Genomic DNA, 21,971 nt, shown 5'->3' with positions numbered 1-21,971 from the left:
CAGTTTTCCAAGAATGTTTTTTTTTTTAAAAAGCAATCATTTTGAGAGAAAAACGATGCTCTAATGAAGAAGTAGGAAAAAACATTATAAACTGTACCCTTGCTGCCAAAAAGACTTCAGAATCAGCTGCCATCTTGACATGAGGTTGCAATTCCTGTTACTGTACTGTTTAGAGACAGAGGGGACATGCTTAATGGGCTGGCCTCTCAGTGGTGATCATCAAGAAAAGGCTAAACGTTCTGTTTTGTATTTTTTTTAAAAAAATGTTAAGTGGTGTTTGTGGGGATATTCAGCTTGCTCTTGTTTTAAAGAAACACCTCAGCTTGCTCCGAAAATGTCTTTTTCTGATGATGGGGACTGGGGTCTTGATATTTCATACAGCTCCTGTGGTGACTGAGAGCTTCTTCTAGAGGCTAATATCCTTAGTATCTCAGCGAGCTGCTTTTCTATATTGGTCATTTTTGTGTTTAAAGCTTTGATGTCCTCTTTCAGCTCGTGCTTCACTTCCAGCATAGTTGCCTGAAGAGTCTGTTCAGGAATGGGGTAGAAAGTGTGTTTGACCTCTGCCAGGACAGGACTTCGGTCCTGAGGACTCCGTGTCTCCCCGACATTGTCCAAGCGCAGGTCACTTTTCGTGATGCCACTGTCGCAGGAGTCTGTCTTCTTCAGGGTGGCTTCTCCTGCTGCTCTTGCTCTCTCTGGCAACGTTTCCATGGATTCTGCTTTGGAGACTTTGTTCCAGTCTTCTCCCTTTCCACAGGCATCTTTGAATTTGGTCCAGCCTTTGCGCTTTTGAAGATCCCCAGTCACTTTGGTACCTGCATATTCTGAGGGAGGGGCTTGTAGTTTTGCTTGGTCAGACGCACCAGATGTAGAAGCAGACTGATAGGCGATGGGTGTTGCAGGACTCTCCCTGACAGTTACAATGCTAGCTTTTACAATGGTGCGTGAAGAATGGTCTCCCAGAATGTTGCCTTTTTCCACATCTAGGTCATCTCTGCCTCTTTCTGCTGCTAACCGGGCTTCCTTCTGCTGCCTAAATCTTTGAAAGAGCCGACGGACGGGATGGTCAGGTGGCAGAACTAAAGGTGCCTCATTCTTCCTTTTCATCCTTTCTTCTTCTTCCCGTTTGACATCACTGATCTTCCGGAATACAATCTACAAAGAAGAAACATCACACTCAAGATTAGCAAGTTGCACACCTGAGCCATCACCGGAGGTTAAATCCTTCATACTCCATAGTTTCTGATCCCATGGCTGCAATATCTCAGTTGGCTGAATTTTGGTTCAAAGTGGATTTTCAGACTGTTTGGAAAAAGAGAATGTTTACCCCCAAAACAATGTAATATAACCCACTATTGCAAATGGTGTTATTGACTTGGGGTACAGCTTCACTTCAATGGTCTCCATCAGCTCCTGGTCAATGCCGTGGCTGAAGGATGAAACTAGCATTTGTAAATGTGCATTCAGATAAAAACCTGCTCACCACCAGTCTGCCAATCCTGATGTTCCGATGGGAGCATACAACTATCAGAAGGTTCTCAGAAAGCAACTGGGCTCCTGCCAGATTCCCTGAACACAGTCCTCAGCAAGAAGGCTTGTACATTTCCCAAATGAGGCAGAACAGGTTGGGGGAGTTAACTGGCTCTCTGCCAACTTTCCAAGCACCAGTACGCTACTAATAGGTTTGCACTGAGGAGGGGAAAGGGGTATGTGGTGGGGCAGATGGCGAAATGTGCATGTGGGGTTAAACAGAAGCCTTTGTAATACTGTTCTACTCATTTTTAAAATACCAAATAAACCGCCACTCCGATTTGCATTTGAATGGACATAATGGAAACGTTAGTTTGAGGTTCTGATATAATCAGTGCTACTGTATTCTAAAGAACTCTGAGGCATCGTGCACAGGGCCATGCCTGTTATTGTTAAACCAAATTTGTTTTTACATTTTTTTCCATTGCACAAGGCTTTGAATATTTAATTAACAGAAAAATGACTCACATGTTAAGCAGAAATAAAAGCTCCTCACTCAGCCCCAAAGGCTTGTCAGACTGACTCTTTCACCAATCCACCTCTCACAGAGTCCCTGATTTACTCAATCCCATCATACCTCAGAGCCCATACTCATGAATCACATTAATCTACTACCGCAGTGAATAGCTGTTGTCAAAGAACCATTTATTTTATTTTACTTTTTTTACCCCGTACCTTTCTCCTCAAAGGGGATCTGAAATGGCTTCCTCCATTCTTCTCCTCTCCTCCATTTTATCCCAGCTTGAACTCTGTGAGTTACATTAGGCTGAGAGTAGCCTGAAGGATTGGGGTCACTGGGGATGTGCGGGGGGAGGTAGTTGTTAATTTCCTGCATTGGGCAGGGGGTTGGACTACATGACCTTGGTGGTCCCTTCCAACTCTATGATTCTACCCAGCAAATTTCCACTGCAGAGTGGGGAACCCAGATCTCCCAGATCCTTGTCTGACATTTTTAACCACTACACCATGCTGGTTCTCATTTGGGCTCCAGTAAAAAGGTAAAGGTCCCCTGTGCAAGCACCGGGTCATTCCTGACCCATGGGGTGGCGTCATATCCCGAAGTTTCCTAGGCAGACTTTGTTTACGGGGTGGTTTGCCAGCGCCTTCCCCAGTTGGGCTCCAGAGGGCAGCAATAATATTTGCAAGGGTAGATCGCCTGGGTTGTTTCTCACCCACATGCCATCCTTTCAGGGGGGACAAGTAGCATTGGCATGGGAAGGATTTAGTTGGCGCTTGTGATGGACTCTTGCATTATCACCCCTGCAACATGAAGCTTGACCAAAGGGAAGCTGTATGTATGGTTCAGTCCTCTGCTGATCAACCAGACATGCTTCACTGAGGCTGTTCTTATCTACTCCCTCTCCTGATACTTCTAGAATCTCCAGCCTGTCACCTGCCTGTAATATCAGTCCCTCAGTTCCCTCACCAGACCCTGTCACTGCACCAGAGCAGGAAAGAAAAAATGAACCAAAATGGATTGAGATGAAGAATCCCTCAGATCTGTAGTTGTTTTAGGGAGCAGTCCTAACCAGGTCTACTCAGAAATCAGTCCCATCTTACTCCCAGGAAAGAGTCCTTAGACAGCCAATCCCCCGAGTGCTGTTAGATGGACAACTAGAAACAGCAAGAGGAAGTACTGTTTGGGCACCTATATGACTCCAACTCCAAGAAGACTCAGCAGGGGTATGATAGCCAGTTTACTATAATATCACCTAATTAAATATTAGTAATGCAGTACGAAATAACCTTCATGTTATAAATTTTAATTAAAAAAAAACAAATACACTGAGCAAACCAGTAAATATCCACCCAGATGTCAAAGAAGCATCTATATTAAGATAGCTCTAACAGGAACACAAAATAATAAGACTTTATGCTTCCCCTGCTGATGCTAAATCTACTTGATATTCTTCTCAATGCAGGGCAGGCACACAAACAAATAGCTTTGTTAATTTCTGCTCTTTAGAGAAGTAGGGGAAGTTGTCAGTGAGAGAATAATTCAAGAGCTGACAAATGGGAAATGAGTTTTTAAAGCGAGAGAGAGGGAGGGAGAGAGAAATTTTATTCTCACATACTTTTGCACTTCAAGGGGAATACCAGACATAAACTAGCAAGGGCATTAGAAACAGTACAGTTTCTTTACACATTTACGTATTTATACAGGCATGCGGGACTGAGCAGAGTTCCATGTTGCCCACAGTGCAGAAAGGATAAAATGCGCACCGCTCTCATTTAGGGCCTTTGCAGACAATAAATCCAGTCCTGCTAAAACCAGTCATAAAGGTTCCACCAAAGCCAATGGAACCCTTTTGTTGTGACAAACTTTTGATGAATTACAATCCCCATCTACTGCCCCATTAAGTTTTTGCCATTTCAGTAGAATACCACTACTCAAACCAATAACCAGAGAAAATGGTAACGAGTATTCCAGCCGTTTCATATTTTCTAGTATGGGGTGGTGGCCACAAAAAGTTTTTCATATCATCACATTTGTTAATACTTTTTTACGTACTTTGGTTGTAGCCCTCTCCTTTCTCACAGAGGCTTAAGGATGCAGAATAACATTAGACATCAAATGAACAATGCAATTGGACAGGGATTACAGAATTAGTACACAACAAGTGGAGACCCACAGGAAACTTGTGAGAGCAGCTCTCCCATTCCCACCTTTGCTTCCTCTCCTCCCCACCTGATTCTCTCAGTCTCTCACTCTTTCTCCCTCCTACCGCCCCTTTTTTTACTCTCTCTCTCCTCCCTGCTTGTCACTCTCTCCCTCTTTCTGCTCCCCCATCCCATCACAAAGTGGGCAATGTGGGTATAGTACCCAGTGCCCAGGCCTACCCTGTACAGATGGAAACGATCCAAGCAGGTTCTGTCTGACAGATGGAACTAGGGTTACCAGCTCTGGGTTGGGAAATATCTGGATATTTTGAGGGTGGAGTTTGAGGAGGGCGGGGTTTGGAGAGGGGAGGGACTAGAGTCCAAGTCTATGCTGCATACCTATTCTCTCTAGTATCAGAGGAGCATGCCTATTATTTTAGGTGTGGTGGAACACAGGCAGGATGCTGCTGCTGCACTCGTCTTGTTTGTGGCTTCCTAGAGGCACCTGGTTGCCAACTGTGTGAACAGACTGCTGGACTTGATGGGCCTTGGTCTGATCCAGCAGGGCCTTTCTTATGTTCTTATGTAACTGGCAGTGGCGATTTTCTCCAGGGCAACTGATTTCTATCGCCTGGAGATCAGCGGCTTTCCACAGCACCTCTTCCCACCTCCGCATTCCCTGTGTCTGGGTGGCAATGATTCTAACACATTGTTTATTGCATATGCCATGTTGTTGATTGTATCCACTCAGTCTGTGTAATCCACCTTGAGTCCCTGTGAGAAAGGTAGACTATAAATATTGTAAATACAATAAAGATTAAAAAATATAAAAGAGAAGGAGCATGTTGGTGGATAAGAACTTTGCATGTATTGTTCATGGCGGAAGATGCAGGTTCACATCAATCCCTATGTACCTTACCCACCTGTTCAGTATACATGCATAAGATAGAGGCAATGGGCGGTGGTCGAGTGACAGTAACAGAGGAAATCTGTGTCAGTTCACTGTCGTGTACTTTAGTTTCAGTAGAAAATTTATTTATTTATTTTCTTATGTATTTATTAATTTATCTTAAACACTTTCATGCCGCCTTTCCACCCAATCAAGGTCCACAAGTCAGCTAACATAAAAACATTTAAACAATTACAATGCAGTTAAAATACAAAATTCAATTTAAAACACATAAACAAACAACACTAGAAGGAGGGCCAATAACCATTACTTCAGATATGCCAGATGAAACAAAAAACTCTTTACTTGCTGATTAAATATACCAATAAAGGGAGCCAGACGAACCTCGCTAGGAAGGGAGTCCAAAGGTTTTGGTGCCACGATGGAGAAGGCCCTTTCTTGGGTCACCACCCATCTAGCCTCAGATTGCAGGGGCAATCGAAGCATGGACTCTTGATGATGACCACAGTGAGCTGGTAGCTTCATATGGGAGAAAGTGGTCTTTAACGTATGTTGGTCCCAGGCTATATAGGGCTTTATAAATCAATACCAGTGCCTTCAAATGAGCCCAGAAGCAAATTGGAAAGCCAGCATAGGTGGGCCAAGACTAGAGTGATATTAGGGTTGCCAACCTCCAGACAGTAGCAGGAGATTTCCTGCTATTTCAACTGATCTCCAGCCAATAATGATCAGTTCACCTGGAGAAAATGGCTGCTTTGGCAATTGTACTCTATGGCATTGAAGTCCCTCCCCTCCCCAAACCCTGCCCTCCTCAGGCTCCGCCCCCAAAACCTCCCGCTGGTGGCAAAAAGGGACCTGGCAACCCTAAGTGATATGGTCCCTATGACTCACTCCAGTCAACACTCTGGCAGCAGCATCCTGTACAGTTCTGGGGCAGCCCCACATAGAGAGCAATACAGTAATCTAGTCTACATGAGGCCTAAGGAGTTAAATCAAAGTGTTAAAGAAATGTTTTTAAGGAAGGAACAGAGGAAGTACTGTGTAGGTATTCTGAAAGGGAGTTCCAGGTATAAGGGGAATCAAGGGAGAAGGGGTAGGAGGAAGGAGACCTTCAACTTGCTGATGGTGGTGAAGCTGGTTGTTATTAGAGCTTACAGGCATTCATTCTGGGCTTTCTTCCTGCCTCCACCCCACGTTTGTATTTTTTTTAAAGTAATTTGAATGTTTGCTAAGAAAGAGAGATGCAAATTGCTGTTTTGGATGAGCTGTTTTTCTGATGCTGCAAGACGAAAGAGGGTGCAAATACACTTGGTGGGAATCATCAGAATCCAAACAAAGGAGGTAATTTTCACTTCAGCTCTTTTAATTAAAATTTTGCATTAGATATCTGATACAAGACAAATTGTCTTTGGTTTTGTACTACATGGCCCTATGCAGGGGCAGCAGTAAATAAGAGATCAGAAACATTTCAGGCATCCGAGCTGCCAGTCTTTTGTGGCAAAGGCTTTTATAATCAGGGTTTACTGTTTTGTTCTTATCTCAGCCTCTATTTCTGGATGTGAGCTCTTCATTTGGATTTCCCTACACAGAGCGTTAATGAGCCATCCAGTGTGCATATTAGAGTTGGCATCAACATTTTGCTTAAATTGAAGTTCAAAACAAATGCAGACATTCATGCTTAGACAAAATATCTGAGGAGTTTTAAGGAAAGCCAAGAGAGAGTTCTAAATCAATGAAATTATCTCAGTGGGATTTTACACATCTTTGATGCATATTATTTTGTTAATCAGACAAGGGACAGTTGTATTGCTTCATAAAGGAATGGAGTTCTGGTTTGAAACTTCAGTCCAACCAGCTTTTTATACACCTGCAAAGCCCCATTAATTGATTTTAAGGGGCAATGGACTGCAATTATAATTATCTGCCATAAGGTGTAGTGATTATCACAGATTTATAAGTGTTTAAAAGGGGATTAGGCAAATTCAGGGGGAATATCTGTTTGCCTTGAGAGTTGACCAGAACATTCAAATTCAGATGCAAATTCTGAATACTGTTTGCAGGGGGAAGAAGCAGGGAAGGGCTGCTGGTTGCCCTTGTGAGCTTCCTGGCCACTTTGGGAAACAGGACACTGGACTAATGGAACCATTGCTACGATCCAGCAGAACTCTTCTCGTGTTCTTAGTGTTGCAAACACTAAATTAATTCCCAGAATCTCTGGACCCACGTGGAGTAATAGCCAGGAGGCTGCAGTGGGAAGGGGGCGGAATTGTTCCCTAAGTCTTTGTCTGTCAGTGGAGCTCTGCTCACACAAAAGGCAGGAGGAAGCAATTTCACTCCCTTTCCACTGCAGCCTCTCTTTCCCAGGAATAAACTTTCCTGGGGCCAGAAATGGCTGCTAGGAGGAAAGCTGATCAGCAACCATTAATTCATTCCACTGATGGATCACATGAAACCATCCGTAATCTTTTTTTCTAAACTTAAAAAAAGTTTTGGTCTTTCCTCTTAGGGAAGGCGCTTTTGATCATTTTGGCTGTCTTTTTAGGTGCCTTTCCTGATGCATTCTGGTCTCTTTTATACACCAAGAAGTATGATACTCTGTATTTGTCAGATAGCAAAACATGACAATGAACAGTATATCCATTGCATTCCAAAATGCTTCCCTTCTTCTCCTCATCACTAAATGATAGCATTACCAGAGAGGAATGCTTATGACATATCCCAAACACCATTAGTTCTATTTTCTTAGACCTCTATGCTAGTTACTCATTTGCATTTTATTACCCTGTCTAAATAAAATTGGTTTAAAATAATAAAAAAAATCAACCAAAAATAATCATAGAAACATAGAACTGGAAGGGACCTCAAGGGTTATCTAGTCCAGTAGACTGCCTGTCATAAACCAGAGCCCATACCTTCTCTGTTGTACCTCCTGCTTTGTGGAATGGGCTCCCTGAGGAGGTGAGGTGTGTCTTTAGACATTTTCAGAAGATACGGCAGATCAGGGGATCTGTGATGACTACCTTTATATCCTGCATTTTGTTCTCAAATAAGGCCCCCTTCCCAGTTGGTCTCCCTTCAAGGTGCTAACCACACCCAGACCTGCTTAGTTTCAGCAAGGCTGCTTCAACATGTGCGCTTTGAGACTAAGAACTGAAACCATCATCTATGTGATGATATTCACACAAACAGGAGAAACAGAAACTCTGGCCCACATGTGTCTCCTTCCGTTTCCTTTGTGCCAGGGTTGAATCACAATATAGCAATAACAGAAAGACAACTAGGGTTGCCAACCTCCAGGTAATAGCAGAAGATCTCCTGCTATTACAACTGATCTCCTGCCAATAGAGATCAGTTCACCTGGAGAAAATGGCCATTTTGGTGATTGGACTCTATGGCATTGAAGTCCCTCCCCTCCCCGAACCCCACCCTCCTCAGGCTCTGCCCCCAAAAACTCCCAATGATGGCGAAGAGGGACCTGGCAACCCTAAAGACAACAGATTTCTGCATATCCTGTGGATCAGCTACCTCCCTTTTCAACATTTGAAAAATGTTCACATCTGAAAGCACACAGTAGAAACAAGGAAGAATAACAATAGCCACTTTTCACCAAAGGCCTTTTCTACTCAAGGAAGGTGCTACTAATATTAAAGTGCCAGCTCTGGGTTGGGAAATACCTGGAGATTTGGGGGTTGGAGCCTCGGGAGGGCAGGATTTGAAGAGGGGAGGGACCTCAGCAGGGTATAATGCTGTAGAGCCCACCCTTCAAAGCAGCCATTTTCTCCAAGGGAACTGAACTTGGTTGTCTCAAGATCAATTGTAAAAGCAGGAGATCTCCAGCTCCCACCTGGGAAGTTTGGGTTGTTTGCTTCAGAAAGCATGAAAACCTTTTCAATTTATTCAATTTATTTATTTACTTCAATGTTACAGAAAAGACACTGTTCACCTATGGCTAGGGTTGCCAACCACCAGGTACTAGCTGGAGATCTCCTACTATTATGACTGATCTCCAGCCAATAGAGATCAGTTCACCTGGAGAAAATGGCCACTTTGACAATTGGACTCTATGGCATTGAAGTCCCTCCCCTCCCCAAACCCTGCCCTCCTCAGGCTCCGCCCCAAAAATCTCCCGCTGGTGGCAAGGAGGGACCTAGCAACTCTACCTATGGTGTGGGGGGGGGGGGTTATCTTGAGAAGGAACTTCCTATTGATTTGAAGGTTAGTTTCCCCTTGTGTAAAAACGTCTAGGATGGGAGTCAGGTCACTTGCAGTAAATACAACAAAGAACTTTGTACTATCTTAAAGACTAATAAATGTATTTGTAACATATGCTTTAAAGGGGTATGTAAACTGATGCCAAATAAATTTGTTAGCCATTAAAGTGTCACAAGCCTTTCATCAGTTAAAAAAAAATCCTACATGCTGAATGGCCACCGGAGTCCCTGTGTAGGAGGAATTAATGTACACTCTCTTTCCCCCCCCGTCTTTGCCTATTTTGATCCATTATCATTATTAGATAACATGTTCCATCTTCTTTGTCTTTTCCCTGTTTCAAATCTATGAAATATTTCCAGTTCACTCATTCTGTGGCTTTAATAATGTTTGTTGCCCCTGGCAGTAATGTTCAATACACTAGAGATGATACTTGAGTACTCAACAGAAAGTAATATTTTGATATTCAATTGCTTTGCCTTCATAATGAGCAGTTAATTAGTACTTCTGAGAGTGAGAGAGATCCTTGTAGCATACCAAGTTTCCTATAATTAAAACACTACACACCAATATTCCATTTGAGTGTCAACACGTTAGCTATGTCACTTATCTGAAGTAGGGTGTTTCCTCAGTGTTGCCAATTTCCCTCCATTACGAAGGTTAGAAGTGGGATTCGAGGCAAGTTACCTAGTGCCTGAATGAGGTGTTAGTTGGCAAGATTTCTAGCTTTCCTTTTATGAGGGAAAATAAGTCACTTGCAGTTCCAAAAATATAAGGGACAATATGCAGGTCACATTCTGTCCAATCACTCAAGTGACAAATAAACCTTTCAGTGTTCTGAGCATTGAGCAGGAAATCACTGTTACTGTGATTAAAGGAACCATTAATAACCTTGCTTAATTTCCCTACGTTGCATGTACTGACCAATGAAGACTCCCCTCCTTGTCAATTATAGCAATGATTTTGCTCTTGTAATTAGCATCTTATGTGGGAGGAAGCAGCAGGATTTGCTGGAGCAGTGCATTGCATTGTGTGGCCTTGTTATAATCAATCTACGGCAGCAGGAGCATTTATAAGAAGAAACCAACCTCTTTACTGTTTCTTCCTATTGTTACCTTACATACTGTTGCAAGCTGCTTTGCCGACAAGGGGAGATATAAAAGACACTCTACAGATATTAAGGAAAGGGGGACTGGCTTTGCTTGGGAAGCCAAAACTCCAAGGGAGCCAGAAAAGTCACACAGGTGCATGATGACACCTGTGCCTACACTCACATAAGGTATGAAAGAGGCTGTGGCTCAGTTTGTACAGCATCTGCTTGGCCTGCAGAAGGTCCCAGGTTCAATCCCCAGCATCTCCAGTTAATGGGACTAGGCAAGTAGGTGATGTGAAAGACCTCTACCTGAGACCCTGGAGAGCCACTGCCGGTCTGAGTAGACAATACTAACCTTGACGGGCCAAGGGTCTGATTCAGTATAAAACAGCTACATCTGGCCTCTGGGCATGCTATTGCAAGTTTCAGGCAAATGGACCTGAGTGGTGGGGGCAGCAATACAAGCAAATTCCTTTAAGAGGGCCTGTTGTACCTCATCATGAGGAAGTGTGGGTGCTCCCAAAGAAGCAACACCTGTAACCTGAACTGTGGGCATAACATTGTTCTCCTGCCCACCTTAAATGGCACCTCTGGTGCTAAAGCTCCTTTGGTAAAGCACGTCAAGGAATATACAAGCATTCAGAAACAGAATGTTGATTTATTAATGACTGGAAAAGTATTTTCCCTTAGGTACAATTAGTTTTGGATCAATTTCTGTAACATGAGGATTTCTGGATTTACATATTTATTTGTTTATTTAAAACATTTCTATGCCATCCTCCCACCCAACTCAGGGTCCCAAGGTAGTGAATATTAAATCATTACAACATTCAAAACATTAAACATTTCAAACCTTAAAACAGTGTTTGAACTACAGATACAGATGAAATATTTAAAACAATTAAATAAACATATAAACAAGGCTAATAAGAGTTATTGAAGAAATGGCAAACATAACAAGAAGGCTTCAACCACTAGCGGAAGACAACAATAGAGGGAGACAGAAATATTCTTGGGGAGGGAGTCCAAAGTTTTGGCACCATGACTAAGAAAGGTCCTTTCTCAGGTGGCCACCCTTTTAGCCTCAAGATGGCAGGAACATCCAAAGCACTTTCTGAAGATGATCGGAGTGAATGAGTAGGTTCACATGGGAGTGGGACGTCAGGTATGCTGGCCCAAAGCTGTACAGCATTTTAATGGTCAATACCAGCATCTTGAATTGGACCTTGAAGCAAATTGGGAACCAGATGGAACGAGACTGGAGTAATATGATCCCTATGACCCACTCCAGACAACATTCTGTTTGCACTTTTCTGCAAGTGTAGCTTCCAGACAGTCTTAAATGGCAGCTCCATGCAGAGCTCCATGCAATCCAATCTGGATGTGACCAGGGCATGCGCCAAAGTGGCAAGCTCTTTTTTGCCCAGGAAGGGCCACCGCTGGCACACCAGCCAAACCTGGTGAAAAACATCCCTGGCCACAGCTGCCACCGGTTTATCCAACAGGAGGCCCGGGTCCAGCAGCACCCCCAAGCTACGAACCTGCTCCTTTACAGGGAGAGCAACCCCATCCAGAACAGGAGACATCCCAGTTCCTGGGTCAAACCTTCCCCTCACCTGTAGCATCTCCATTTTGCCAGGATTAAGTTTCAGCTTGTTACTCCTCATCCATTCCAAAATTGCCTCCAGGCACCTGTTCATGGTTTCCACAGCCTTCTTGGGATCTGCTGACAGCACAAGATAGAGCAGAGTGTCGCCTGCATATTGGTGGCAATGCAACCCAAATTGCCATATGACCTTTACTGGGAGTTTCACACTTCTCATTCATGTTTTTAAAGAGTTAAGTCCTGGGAGGAAGGGCTCCTGCCTTCCCCCATCAAGCCATTTTCTCATTCAGAAACTGCATTTGGGGAGTTATTCCCCATGTGCACAAATACTCCACATGAAGCAAAAAAAGGGGGGAATAACCCTCCCCCAGTGTGTTTCCACATAGGAATACAGCTTGGGGGAAGGGCAAGAACCTTTCCTGCCCCCCCCCCCACCCATTGCATGGTTCTGAGTACATTTGGGCTCCCCTTTACTTTTTAAGGAGTCTTGTGGTGCAGAGAGGTAAGCTGCAGTACTGCAGTCCAAGCTCTGCTCACAACCTGAGTTCGATCCTGATGGAAGTCGGTTTCAGGTAGCCAGCTCAAGGTTGACTCAGCCTTCCATCCTTCCGAGGTCGATAAAATGAGTACCCAGTTTGCTGGGGGTAAAGGGGAGATGACTGGGGAAGGCACTGGCAAACCACCCCGTAAACAAAGTCTGCCTAGTAAACGTCGGGATGTTATGTCACCCCATGGGTCAGGAATGACCCAGTGCTTGCACAGGGGACCTTTACCTTTTTACTTTTTAAAAGCCATTCCTCACAGCTGCTGTGTGACTGCAGGGAACCTGAGTTTAAAAATATAAATGTGGGAGACAAGATGGGAGTGGGAGCATGATAAGTTCATTGTAGTTCACTTGCGTTTGTTAAAAACAGCAGTTAACATTTTTTTGAGTTGATCCTCAACAAAATGCCTGACAGACATTTTGGATTCCTTTTGGTTAACTACAGCGCTTAGAAGACAGCCTAATTTGGTGTTAATGAGACATGTCATATCAGTGGTGGAAAATTACAGTATTTTGAGGACCTTTTTTGGGCTGTTACAGCCTAGCATTATATACTCTTGCTTAGAAGTAAGGCCCACTGTGTTCAATGGGACATACTTAGGGTTGACAAGTCTCTCTTCACCACCGGCGGAAGGTTTTTGAGGTGGAGCCTGAGGAGGGCGGGGTTTGGGATGGGGAGGAACTTCAGTGCCATAGAGCTCAATTGCCAAAGCAGCCATTTTCTCTAGGCAAACTGATCTCTATTGGCTGAAGATCAGTTGGGATAGCAGAAGATCTCCAGCTAGTACCTGGAGGTTGGCAACCCTAGACATACTCCCGAGATAATGTAGCCAGGATTGCAACCTACGTATTTAATGGCTGGCATTCCTTCTTCTAACCAGCAGTACTGGGCCTCAAGAACCCAAGAGTTTTATTTGATAGCTAAAACTTTCTATAACTTAAGAACCAGACTGTATTAAATTTCAGAACAAGAGATAAGAAAACCCATTTGCAGAGTTGATGTTGCCAGTCCCCCTCCCATCTTCATCTGCACACCCCTTATTCCCAGCTTGAACATATGTACTGCGTGTACGTCATGGTGAGCAAGTCCCAGCCCCCATGAGGCAAACACAGAGCATGGGGACCAATCACCATGTTTAGTGTCTCACGATGGATCTTAAAACAATGTCAACTTTCAAGGAAGCTTTTTTTCGGAGAAATTGGCGAGTACAAAGCTGTCAACAGGAAGAAAGCAATTAAGCCACACCAGACCAGAAGACAAAGATGTCTCTCTCCATATTGTCTTTTACATGATATGCAATCACTGACCATAAATGCAATTCATATGTTAAGTGTCCTGTGACTGCCTAGAACCTCCAATTCAAACCTTCCCATTCTCCAAAAGTGCATGCCCAATATATAACTCAGCATCATTTCTCCTGTAATTCTTCTTTATAATTCAATTAAAAACTTCCCTTCTTGCTGCCCTTCCCTGCTAACTTGATAAGCACACTTCCAGTTCTATAGTCTTTTTCCAATAATTCACTCAATTCCCAAGTTGTTCCTTTAACCTCTGTTGCAATCCTTTGTTTCCTGAAAAGAACTCATGCAGTCCTATGGGCCTAAAAGAGTATAAGTGGACAGGCTTCAGAGCCAGTAATTTGAGTCTGATCCTGGCTACAAAGAATCCCAACAAACTGGATCTTTTTTTCTTCCACCCTGATTTCTACACAGACTAAGGGCCCATTCCTGAGAATGGGCCCAAAGCCCTTAGGAGGCCGACTACGGCCTCTGCCAGTGCAGGGGCCCACACCGACGGCGCCCAGAAGGCGCACACCGGTGTTAGTGACCCCAGCGCCGGCGTGCAGGGCCGGGCACCGCTCCCCGACTGCCGCCGCCTACCGCCGGCCTCCAGCTGCCGGCACAGGCTACGGCGGCAAGCCAGGAGGCATTCCGGCACCCTGGGAGCTGTTCCCGGGGCGTAACAGCACTGGCAGCGGGGCGGGGCCGACGTTAGTCGGCCTCCCAAGCACTTTCGGCTCAGGAACGCCCCTTTTTATTTTTGCAAAGATACGCCAGCTCCCGTGCTACCCGATGAGGGTTGCCTTTAGGAGGCAACACCGCTAGTTTGCCTCCAACGCCCGGCGTGGGCATTCCTTTCAGGAATGTGCTGTAGGTCAGGTATATCTTTGCCCTCCATCTTGATCTATCTATTTTCCAAACCATCCTGCACCACACGGAGAGCTGGTACTTTCCTCCTCTCTGCTTTTTCGGCCTCACATCTGGAAGACTGGAATTTCTGTCCCTAGGATTCCACTTCCCTGTCCTATTCCCCATTTCCCCCACATTTATACCTGTTGCTTAAAAGCAACTCCTGCTCCAAAATAGAGTAACTCTCCATTGTTTGTTGTTTCTGTTATATTATTAGTTTGGCTAAGGAATGTACTAGTTGTCTTTGCTTTGCTTTGCTATTTGCTAGTATTTGCTTATTGTCCCAAATCCCTCAATCAACTCCATTTTCCTTTTTTAAACCTTTAAATCTGTTTTCTGCCATCCTTTTCCTGCTGAAAATTGCTGCTCACAACCTCCTCTGTAGGTAAAAGATCCCAGTTTTCCACTCCCTGTAGAAACACACAAGCTGATTCCTCATGTTAATCTGAATGTATATTCATGTGTTTGTGTGATAACACTGAAACTCTACAGTTTAACATTACTGATAATTCTCTTGCTGATTAATAATTCATAAGGTTTCCCCCACTTAAATACCAGTTGCTGTGACTCCTTTACTATTGTCAGCAATGCTGATTCTATGGCCTTAAGCAGATGATGAGAGGGAGGGCATCTTGGCCATCTTCTGGGCATGGAGTAGGTGTCACTGGGGGTGTGGGGGGGAAATAGTTGTGAATTTCCTGCATTGTACAGGGGTTGGACTAGATGACCCTGGTGGTCCCTTCCAACTCTGTGATTCTATTATTCTAAATTAAGCACACACGGTCTTGCAATCCAGAGCACCTAGCTCACTCTTGGATTGCTGGCAACCTCTATCAGTTGCCTTTCTGTAAAGCATCTCTTAAAAGCCATTTATAATTAATTGTGCACCACCAAGTTGCAATCTACTCTTGCGGCCCCAGGACTAAGGGGTTTTTAAAGCAAGAGACCAACAGAGGTGGTTTGCCATTGCCTTCCTCTGCATAGCAATGCTGGTCTTTCTTGGTGGTCTCCCATCCAGGTATTAACTGTGGCCAACCCTGCTTAACTTCCAAGCTCTGTCAAGATCAGGCTATTCAGAGCTATTCAGACTGCTGAGAGGGTCTTTAGTCCCATAAAATTATTGCCTGCTTATCGCAGCATACCACCTACCCCTCCAATATACCTTAACTTACCTTTTTAAAAGCACTTTTGGGTTCCATACTGAGCCATATTTGGCTGTAGAGCCATAGTTTGCAGACCCCTGGCCTGGACTAATCACTTCCATTCTCTTATGGAGTCTGTTTTCAGCTGCAGACTCTGGTTGTAAACAAAGCCATGCTTTATAACCATAAAATTAAAACGTATTTGGGCAGGAAGTGCAAAGATGCTTAGGTTCAGACTGCATTAGCTCCTCCCTGTCACAAAACATTTGTTCCTCCATGGGGATATTGTTTCACTTGCAACCACTCGCTGACACAATCTGCGGGCATGAGCAGCACATTGTAGTCAAAGACTGAAGCCATTATAAGGTCAGAAATAGCTACATCATATGTATTATTTATACCTTTCGCTTTAAAGTATGTATTATGCACTGCTCCGACCCAGCACCCTCCTCCAGCAGTGAGCACATAATGGATTGTGGGAGAGGTTGCCCAGAGTAGCAGCTATTTAACTCTTAGTGCTTTCTTAGACAACCTTGGCCCCAGAGGATGAAACAGATTAAGGATGTGCCAAAGAGAGGTTTCCTGCTGCATTCAGGACTAACCTAGCACACCAATGCTGCACTTAAATTATTTGATTATTTTTTTTAAAGTTGATAGACTATGTTTACATTTTTCCAGTTTAACAGAATGTTCCCTTTTTTGGCATAACTAAATGGTTTTCAGAACTATGTTCTAAGAAAGTTAAGGGTTTCTTGGAGGCTTCTTGGGGGTTCTTCAATGACCATATAAGCAACAAACATAATACACAACCAAAGTCGACGTTTGTTTTGTTTTCGCTTGAGCATGCTCAGTTCACAAAGGGCAATGGTTAGGGTTGCCAACCTCCAGGTGGTGTGGAAAAGAATAGTACAAGGCTCACAGCTTACTGCAAAAACATATATTAAATAGTGAAAAGGTGAACGTGTCGACATACATCAAAGGAAACTTATCGAAAACTAAGGTAGACCAGTTATAGCAAACAAAGTAGCCAAGGGCTACAGAAGTTACAAAAAGCTTCTATATACAAAGATTTGTAAACAGTCTCATAAGACTCCAATAAAGTCCATGTACAATTGATTCCCACATGGGGCGGGAAGGCTGACAGATGCGAGGAGGAGTGGGAACGCCGTCCGGATGCTTTGCGTTTTCACTGCCGCTCAGGCAGCTTCATCATCTCTCCATTAAACAGGAGAGAAAGCTCCCCAAGAATGAAGTGAACTTCTTATACAGTTTGTAAATTTTCTGCGCCCGACAGGCTGCTCCGCTCTAGGCTGCTTAGAGCGGAGCAGCCTGTCGGGCGCAGAAAATTTACAAACTGTATAAGAAGTTCACTTCATTCTTGAGGAGCTTTGTCTCCTGTTTAACGGAGAGATGATGAAGCTGCCTGAGCGGCAGTGAAAACGCAAAGCATCCGGACGGCGTTTTCGATAAGTTTCCTTTGATGTATGTTGACACGTTCACCTTTTCACTATTTAATATATGTTTTTGCAGTAAGCTGTGAGCCTTGTACTATTCTTTTCCACAGCTTGACTATATTAGTACGAGTGCAATTTTTGTTCTCAACCTCCAGGTGGTGGCTGACGATCTCCCACTTTTACAACTGGCCTCCAGGTGACAGAGTTCAGTTCCCCTGGAGAAAATGGCCACTTGGGCAATTGGACTCTATGGCATTGAAGTCCCTCCCCTCCTCAAACCCCCGCCCTCCTAAGGCTCCACCCCAAAAATTTCCCACTGGTAACGAGGAAGGATCTAGCAACCCTACCAATGGTGTTTTTTTGTTCTTAAAATGCTTTTTTATACGGCAGTTGGGTTTGTGGGGAAGGAGGGGAGCAATGTGAGGTAAGCCAATTACAGAGCAGCATTTAAAGGGTTGGGACTTGATTTGAGCTTGGGAGACTGTTTTTCTGTATTCATGGTTCAATTAGCACACAGTTTCGTCCCTGATCATTCAAGCCAATGCATACAGTTTCCCCCAACCCGGGTTACTTTAATGTGCGATGAACCCAGGTCCAAGCAGGGAGATCCAGCCCATGCATAAAAGACCCAAGTTGTGACTATTTGTAGTGCTCAAAGTGGAACAGAATGCCATTCTGCTTCTCTTTGGGGAACCTATAACTGTCCCACTTTCCCCCTCCAAATGCAAGCACTGTCATTTTGAATGCTGAAATATAAATAAATTTATCACCTCCTGAAATACCCTTGCAACATGGGGTGAGCAAGAACAGATGATTTCACTGTTTGCTTGGAATGCATCAGGGAGAGCAGAAATGAGTGGCCTCCCCTTTAAAAAACGTTGCTTTGTGGTCATTTCGTCATCTTGGCACTGCCTCTCTCAGTGAATCACCCATGCCACTACAACATTGTTCAAAGTGGGTTAAGAGTACTTTGGTGAGTCATGGCTTGCGTGACAGCACAGTCAAGCAACTACTTCAAGATGGATCTCAATTAGGCTCCATCTAGACATGACAGAAGTTCTGAACAAATTGACCTTGAATGCCCAACTGGAGTTTTATACGGCTATGTCAAATGACTTTAAAATTCTCATTTTTTAATTTACATTTTATGCATATGTTTAAAAAAAAAACATTACCAAGAAATGCAATGTCCGCCTTGCAACATGTTTCACATTAATTCACATATCTCTCACCGTCTTAACAGAGCTAAGGCAATATTCTGATATCTTATTTCTATAATCAATATATTTATTCATATTTCAAATTACACTAGCACAATTTTCTTTTGAGAGGCAAGTTTCAATTGAAAAGGATAAACAGACAGGGATTTGGGATAATTTCCCCTTTAATATATAAAACTGAGAGACCAGCTGGGGGTGAATGTTAGATTGGTCAGAATAGTACAGCTTCTGCTTACATGGGTAACACTGATGGTACACTCCTGCTCTGATGTGCTTACTATGGATGAATGCTTATAGTGATCAAAGCTGCTAACCATCTGTCAGTGATTAATAACCCTCTTCATACAGCCCACCTCTGATGCACAGGCTATGTTTCTATCAATCAATATAAGATTATTAATATTCTGCCTACTTCAGATCTCAGGATGAATTCCACACTGGAATGATGAATTCTGAACTTTGCCTCCAGTACGTAGGTAAATTTTTCATGCTTATTTAAATCAATGGGTAACCACTTAATTATGCCCATAGAGTAGGTTACAGCTGGTGCTGACAAGGTTTTAATTTAATTTCCATAATCCTTAGCAGTAGTCTTGGGTGGTAGTCAAGCTATTGATAAGAGGTTTTAAGTCATGAGGGAAATATCTGATTATTTCGATGGATTCCCAAGCACTTTTAAGTAGAACTTTAGTTACATAGGCTAAATAATATTATTGTGAAGAATTTTGAGGCACTTGTTTGTTTCACTGAAGATGGTGGTAGTGGTTGTAGTAGAAGTATTCATTGGATTGGATACTAAGCAGAGCAAGTGAAGTCACACTAAAGGAAGGTGTGGCTGACAGGGTAGGTTCTGCCTCTCTCCAATGAGAGCTGACAGCATGTTGAGGAGAGTCATTTGGAAAACAGCAGTTGGGAGCTGCAGTGAAGAGCAGTCGGGAATTGGCAGCTGGGGAGTTGAGAGGGAAAAGAGGATGTCTGACTGGGTGAAACTGTGGAGAACAGCTGCTTAAATAGTCAATTTGTAACCAAAGGATCCCAACTGCGGGAATAGGACCACTGTTCAAAAGTTCAATGGAAGAGAAAAGTTGTAACTTCTACCTTACTTTCTTCAGCGTTACATACATACCATAAAGAAAAGTTAACTTCTTGTTTTGTTGAACCCTATGGGCTGCATGTCTAAGGGAACGACACACACACACACACACACAAAAGTTAATATCTTAGTGTATTTGAATCATTTTATGACTTCACATTCCAGTTTTCAAACGATTCCTCCAGTCTTTGCTTATGTTCTGTTCATGATTTATGAAAATGCTAGGCAGAACGTAGCAGTATGGTAACCCAAACCTTCTACCAGTTTTCTTTTTAAAGTGCAACAGAATCATGCCTTCTGTCATTTGCTTCCTCAGGGCCTTCCTACCCCATTTGTGTCTCCATACTACAGTCTTAACAGAAAATCATAACTACAAGAGAGAAGCAAAACAGTACATGAGCTAAATAAGTCTTTGGAAAGTGAGGGTATAATTAAGGTGTTTACACACACACACACACACACACACACACACACACACTCCCCCCTTCTTTTCATTTGTATTATGGACAATGACACAGTACCAATGGTCAGTAGAGGCGAAAGAAAAATAAAAAGTAATAAGGAAACACCATTCACATCTAAATGTTGCACAGAAAAAATTGCAATGGAGCTGCCTAAATGGTGATGGGAAATGTAAGATGTATGAAGCTTTCAGTAAACTCTTGCTGTTAAATATTGCAAAAAATGCCCCGACTTGCACAAAATCTTATATCCACCACGACAAGTTCAGCACTCATCTGAATTATTCCCAAAGTCATTATAAATCCACGAGTTCTGTTTCTTTGCTGCATTTTACATTTTAAGCACAATTACAACACAGCTGTTTTACATAAGCTGCAGATAAGAAGTGATGAAAAGGAAAACATTTTGCAGCTGTTGGATAACAAAACAAATTCACCAGCCAACAACAGCAATGCATGATCTACGGAGGGTGCCCGTCCTCAGTAATGTTCTCAGTATGCCAGACCTTATTGTCTGATTGGCACTGAGACATCATCTCATTTACAATGTCAATATGATTGCCTGGGAATCAAACGGTGAAGAAGGAGGCGGAAAAGTGCTGTCATGTCACCACTGACTTACGGTGAGTCCTGTAGGGTTTTCCAGGCAAAAGAATAGCAGAGGTGGTTTGCCATTGCCCTGGATTTCCTTGGTGGTCTCCCATCCAATCACTAACCAAGGCTGACCCTGCTTAGCTTCTGAGATATGAGATTGGGCTAGAAGACCAGTGAGGGGGGAGTGCCAAAGAAGTTGCTGACAGGAACACCAGGAAGCCTTTGGTGGTCTTTCAGTGAATGTTCCAGGCCCATCAAAAGCTCCCATTTCCCCATCAAAAAAGTTCTCTAAGATTGTTTATGCATGGGAGTTTTACCTGAGGTTCGTTGCTCGTTGGACCCACACTTTCCTGTTGGGAGTCTATTCACCAGCAGTCTCCAAGCTCAAATCAGGAAGTATTTGAATCCCCACCCCTTGAAATGCTACTTTGTATTTGGCTGTAGTGAGAGAAAATCCCCCCTGAAACCCAATTGCCACATAAAAAGCATGTTAAGAGCATTTTAAGAACAAGAACAAAAATGGAGCTATTTGAAAACAAGGGGGGGGGAGAAACCCAAGCCTAATTTTAAAAAGCCTTCTGCTCAGAAAGAACTCAGAGGAAGCCGGGAGTATTTGTATCCCTGGCCCTTGACATGCTGCTTTGTAATTGGCTGTCTGATCGCTGTGAAAGAAACCAAGCTTCTGTGTCCCACACTTTGCTTTTGCATGGGGATTTCAAATGGGCTGAGCTCAGGGGAAAGGGAAGAATCAGGTTAATAGAGGAATGGGAAGTCCCAGGATTTGTGAGGGCTGGCAGCGAGGTCATCTCTAATGGAGGGAAAACTCATGCATAACTCCAAGGAACAACCAAGAACATGAGTGAAAGTACCCATGCATAAACACCCTGAGACTATTCATCCCAGTCCTATTAAAGTTTCAACAATCTAATTCTGAAACCATATGATTTAGTAATTTATTAAGGGAGGGAAAAACTCTAGCAATTAAAATTTGATGTCTTCTGAATTTTGTGCATAAATCTAAATTCATGGGCTCAAAGTTTTATTCACCTCTTCAAAAAGCTGTTCCATGACCTCTTTTTCATGCAACTGGATTACAGGGAATGTTTTTATAGGTGAAACTTAAGTTTTCTTTTCTCATTTGTCATTGGCTATTTGTTATTGTGATTTCATGTGGTAGTGATAAGAAAGTTACACTCTCTGTAGTTAAATTTATTATTTCTACTCTTAAAGTTAGTAACATGTAGGTATTATCTAAACCTGGGGACTGAACATATTTTTTTAAAAAAATGATCGTTTATTTAAATATTTAATAATTTGGGAC

At 43.2% G+C, this 21,971-nt stretch overlaps 1 protein-coding gene across 1 annotated transcript in view; it reads right to left on the bottom strand.

The window, feature by feature from the left end:
• Positions 1-278: 278 nt before the first annotated feature.
• Positions 279-21,971, bottom strand: part of KCNH1 (potassium voltage-gated channel subfamily H member 1) — a 257,892-nt gene continuing 236,199 nt past the window's right edge. Inside the window, exon 11 of the mRNA XM_056852323.1 lies at positions 279-1,158. Within this exon, the coding sequence (XP_056708301.1) occupies positions 319-1,158 (840 nt within the window). The 3' untranslated portion in view covers positions 279-318. The remainder of the gene's footprint in view (positions 1,159-21,971) is intronic.

The sequence above is a fragment of the Euleptes europaea genome, chromosome 7 (assembly GCF_029931775.1).
Source record: "Euleptes europaea isolate rEulEur1 chromosome 7, rEulEur1.hap1, whole genome shotgun sequence".
NCBI lineage: Eukaryota > Metazoa > Chordata > Lepidosauria > Squamata > Sphaerodactylidae > Euleptes > Euleptes europaea.
The sequence above is the reverse complement of the archived record's forward strand: the minus strand, read 5'-3'. Positions and strand labels throughout refer to the sequence as shown.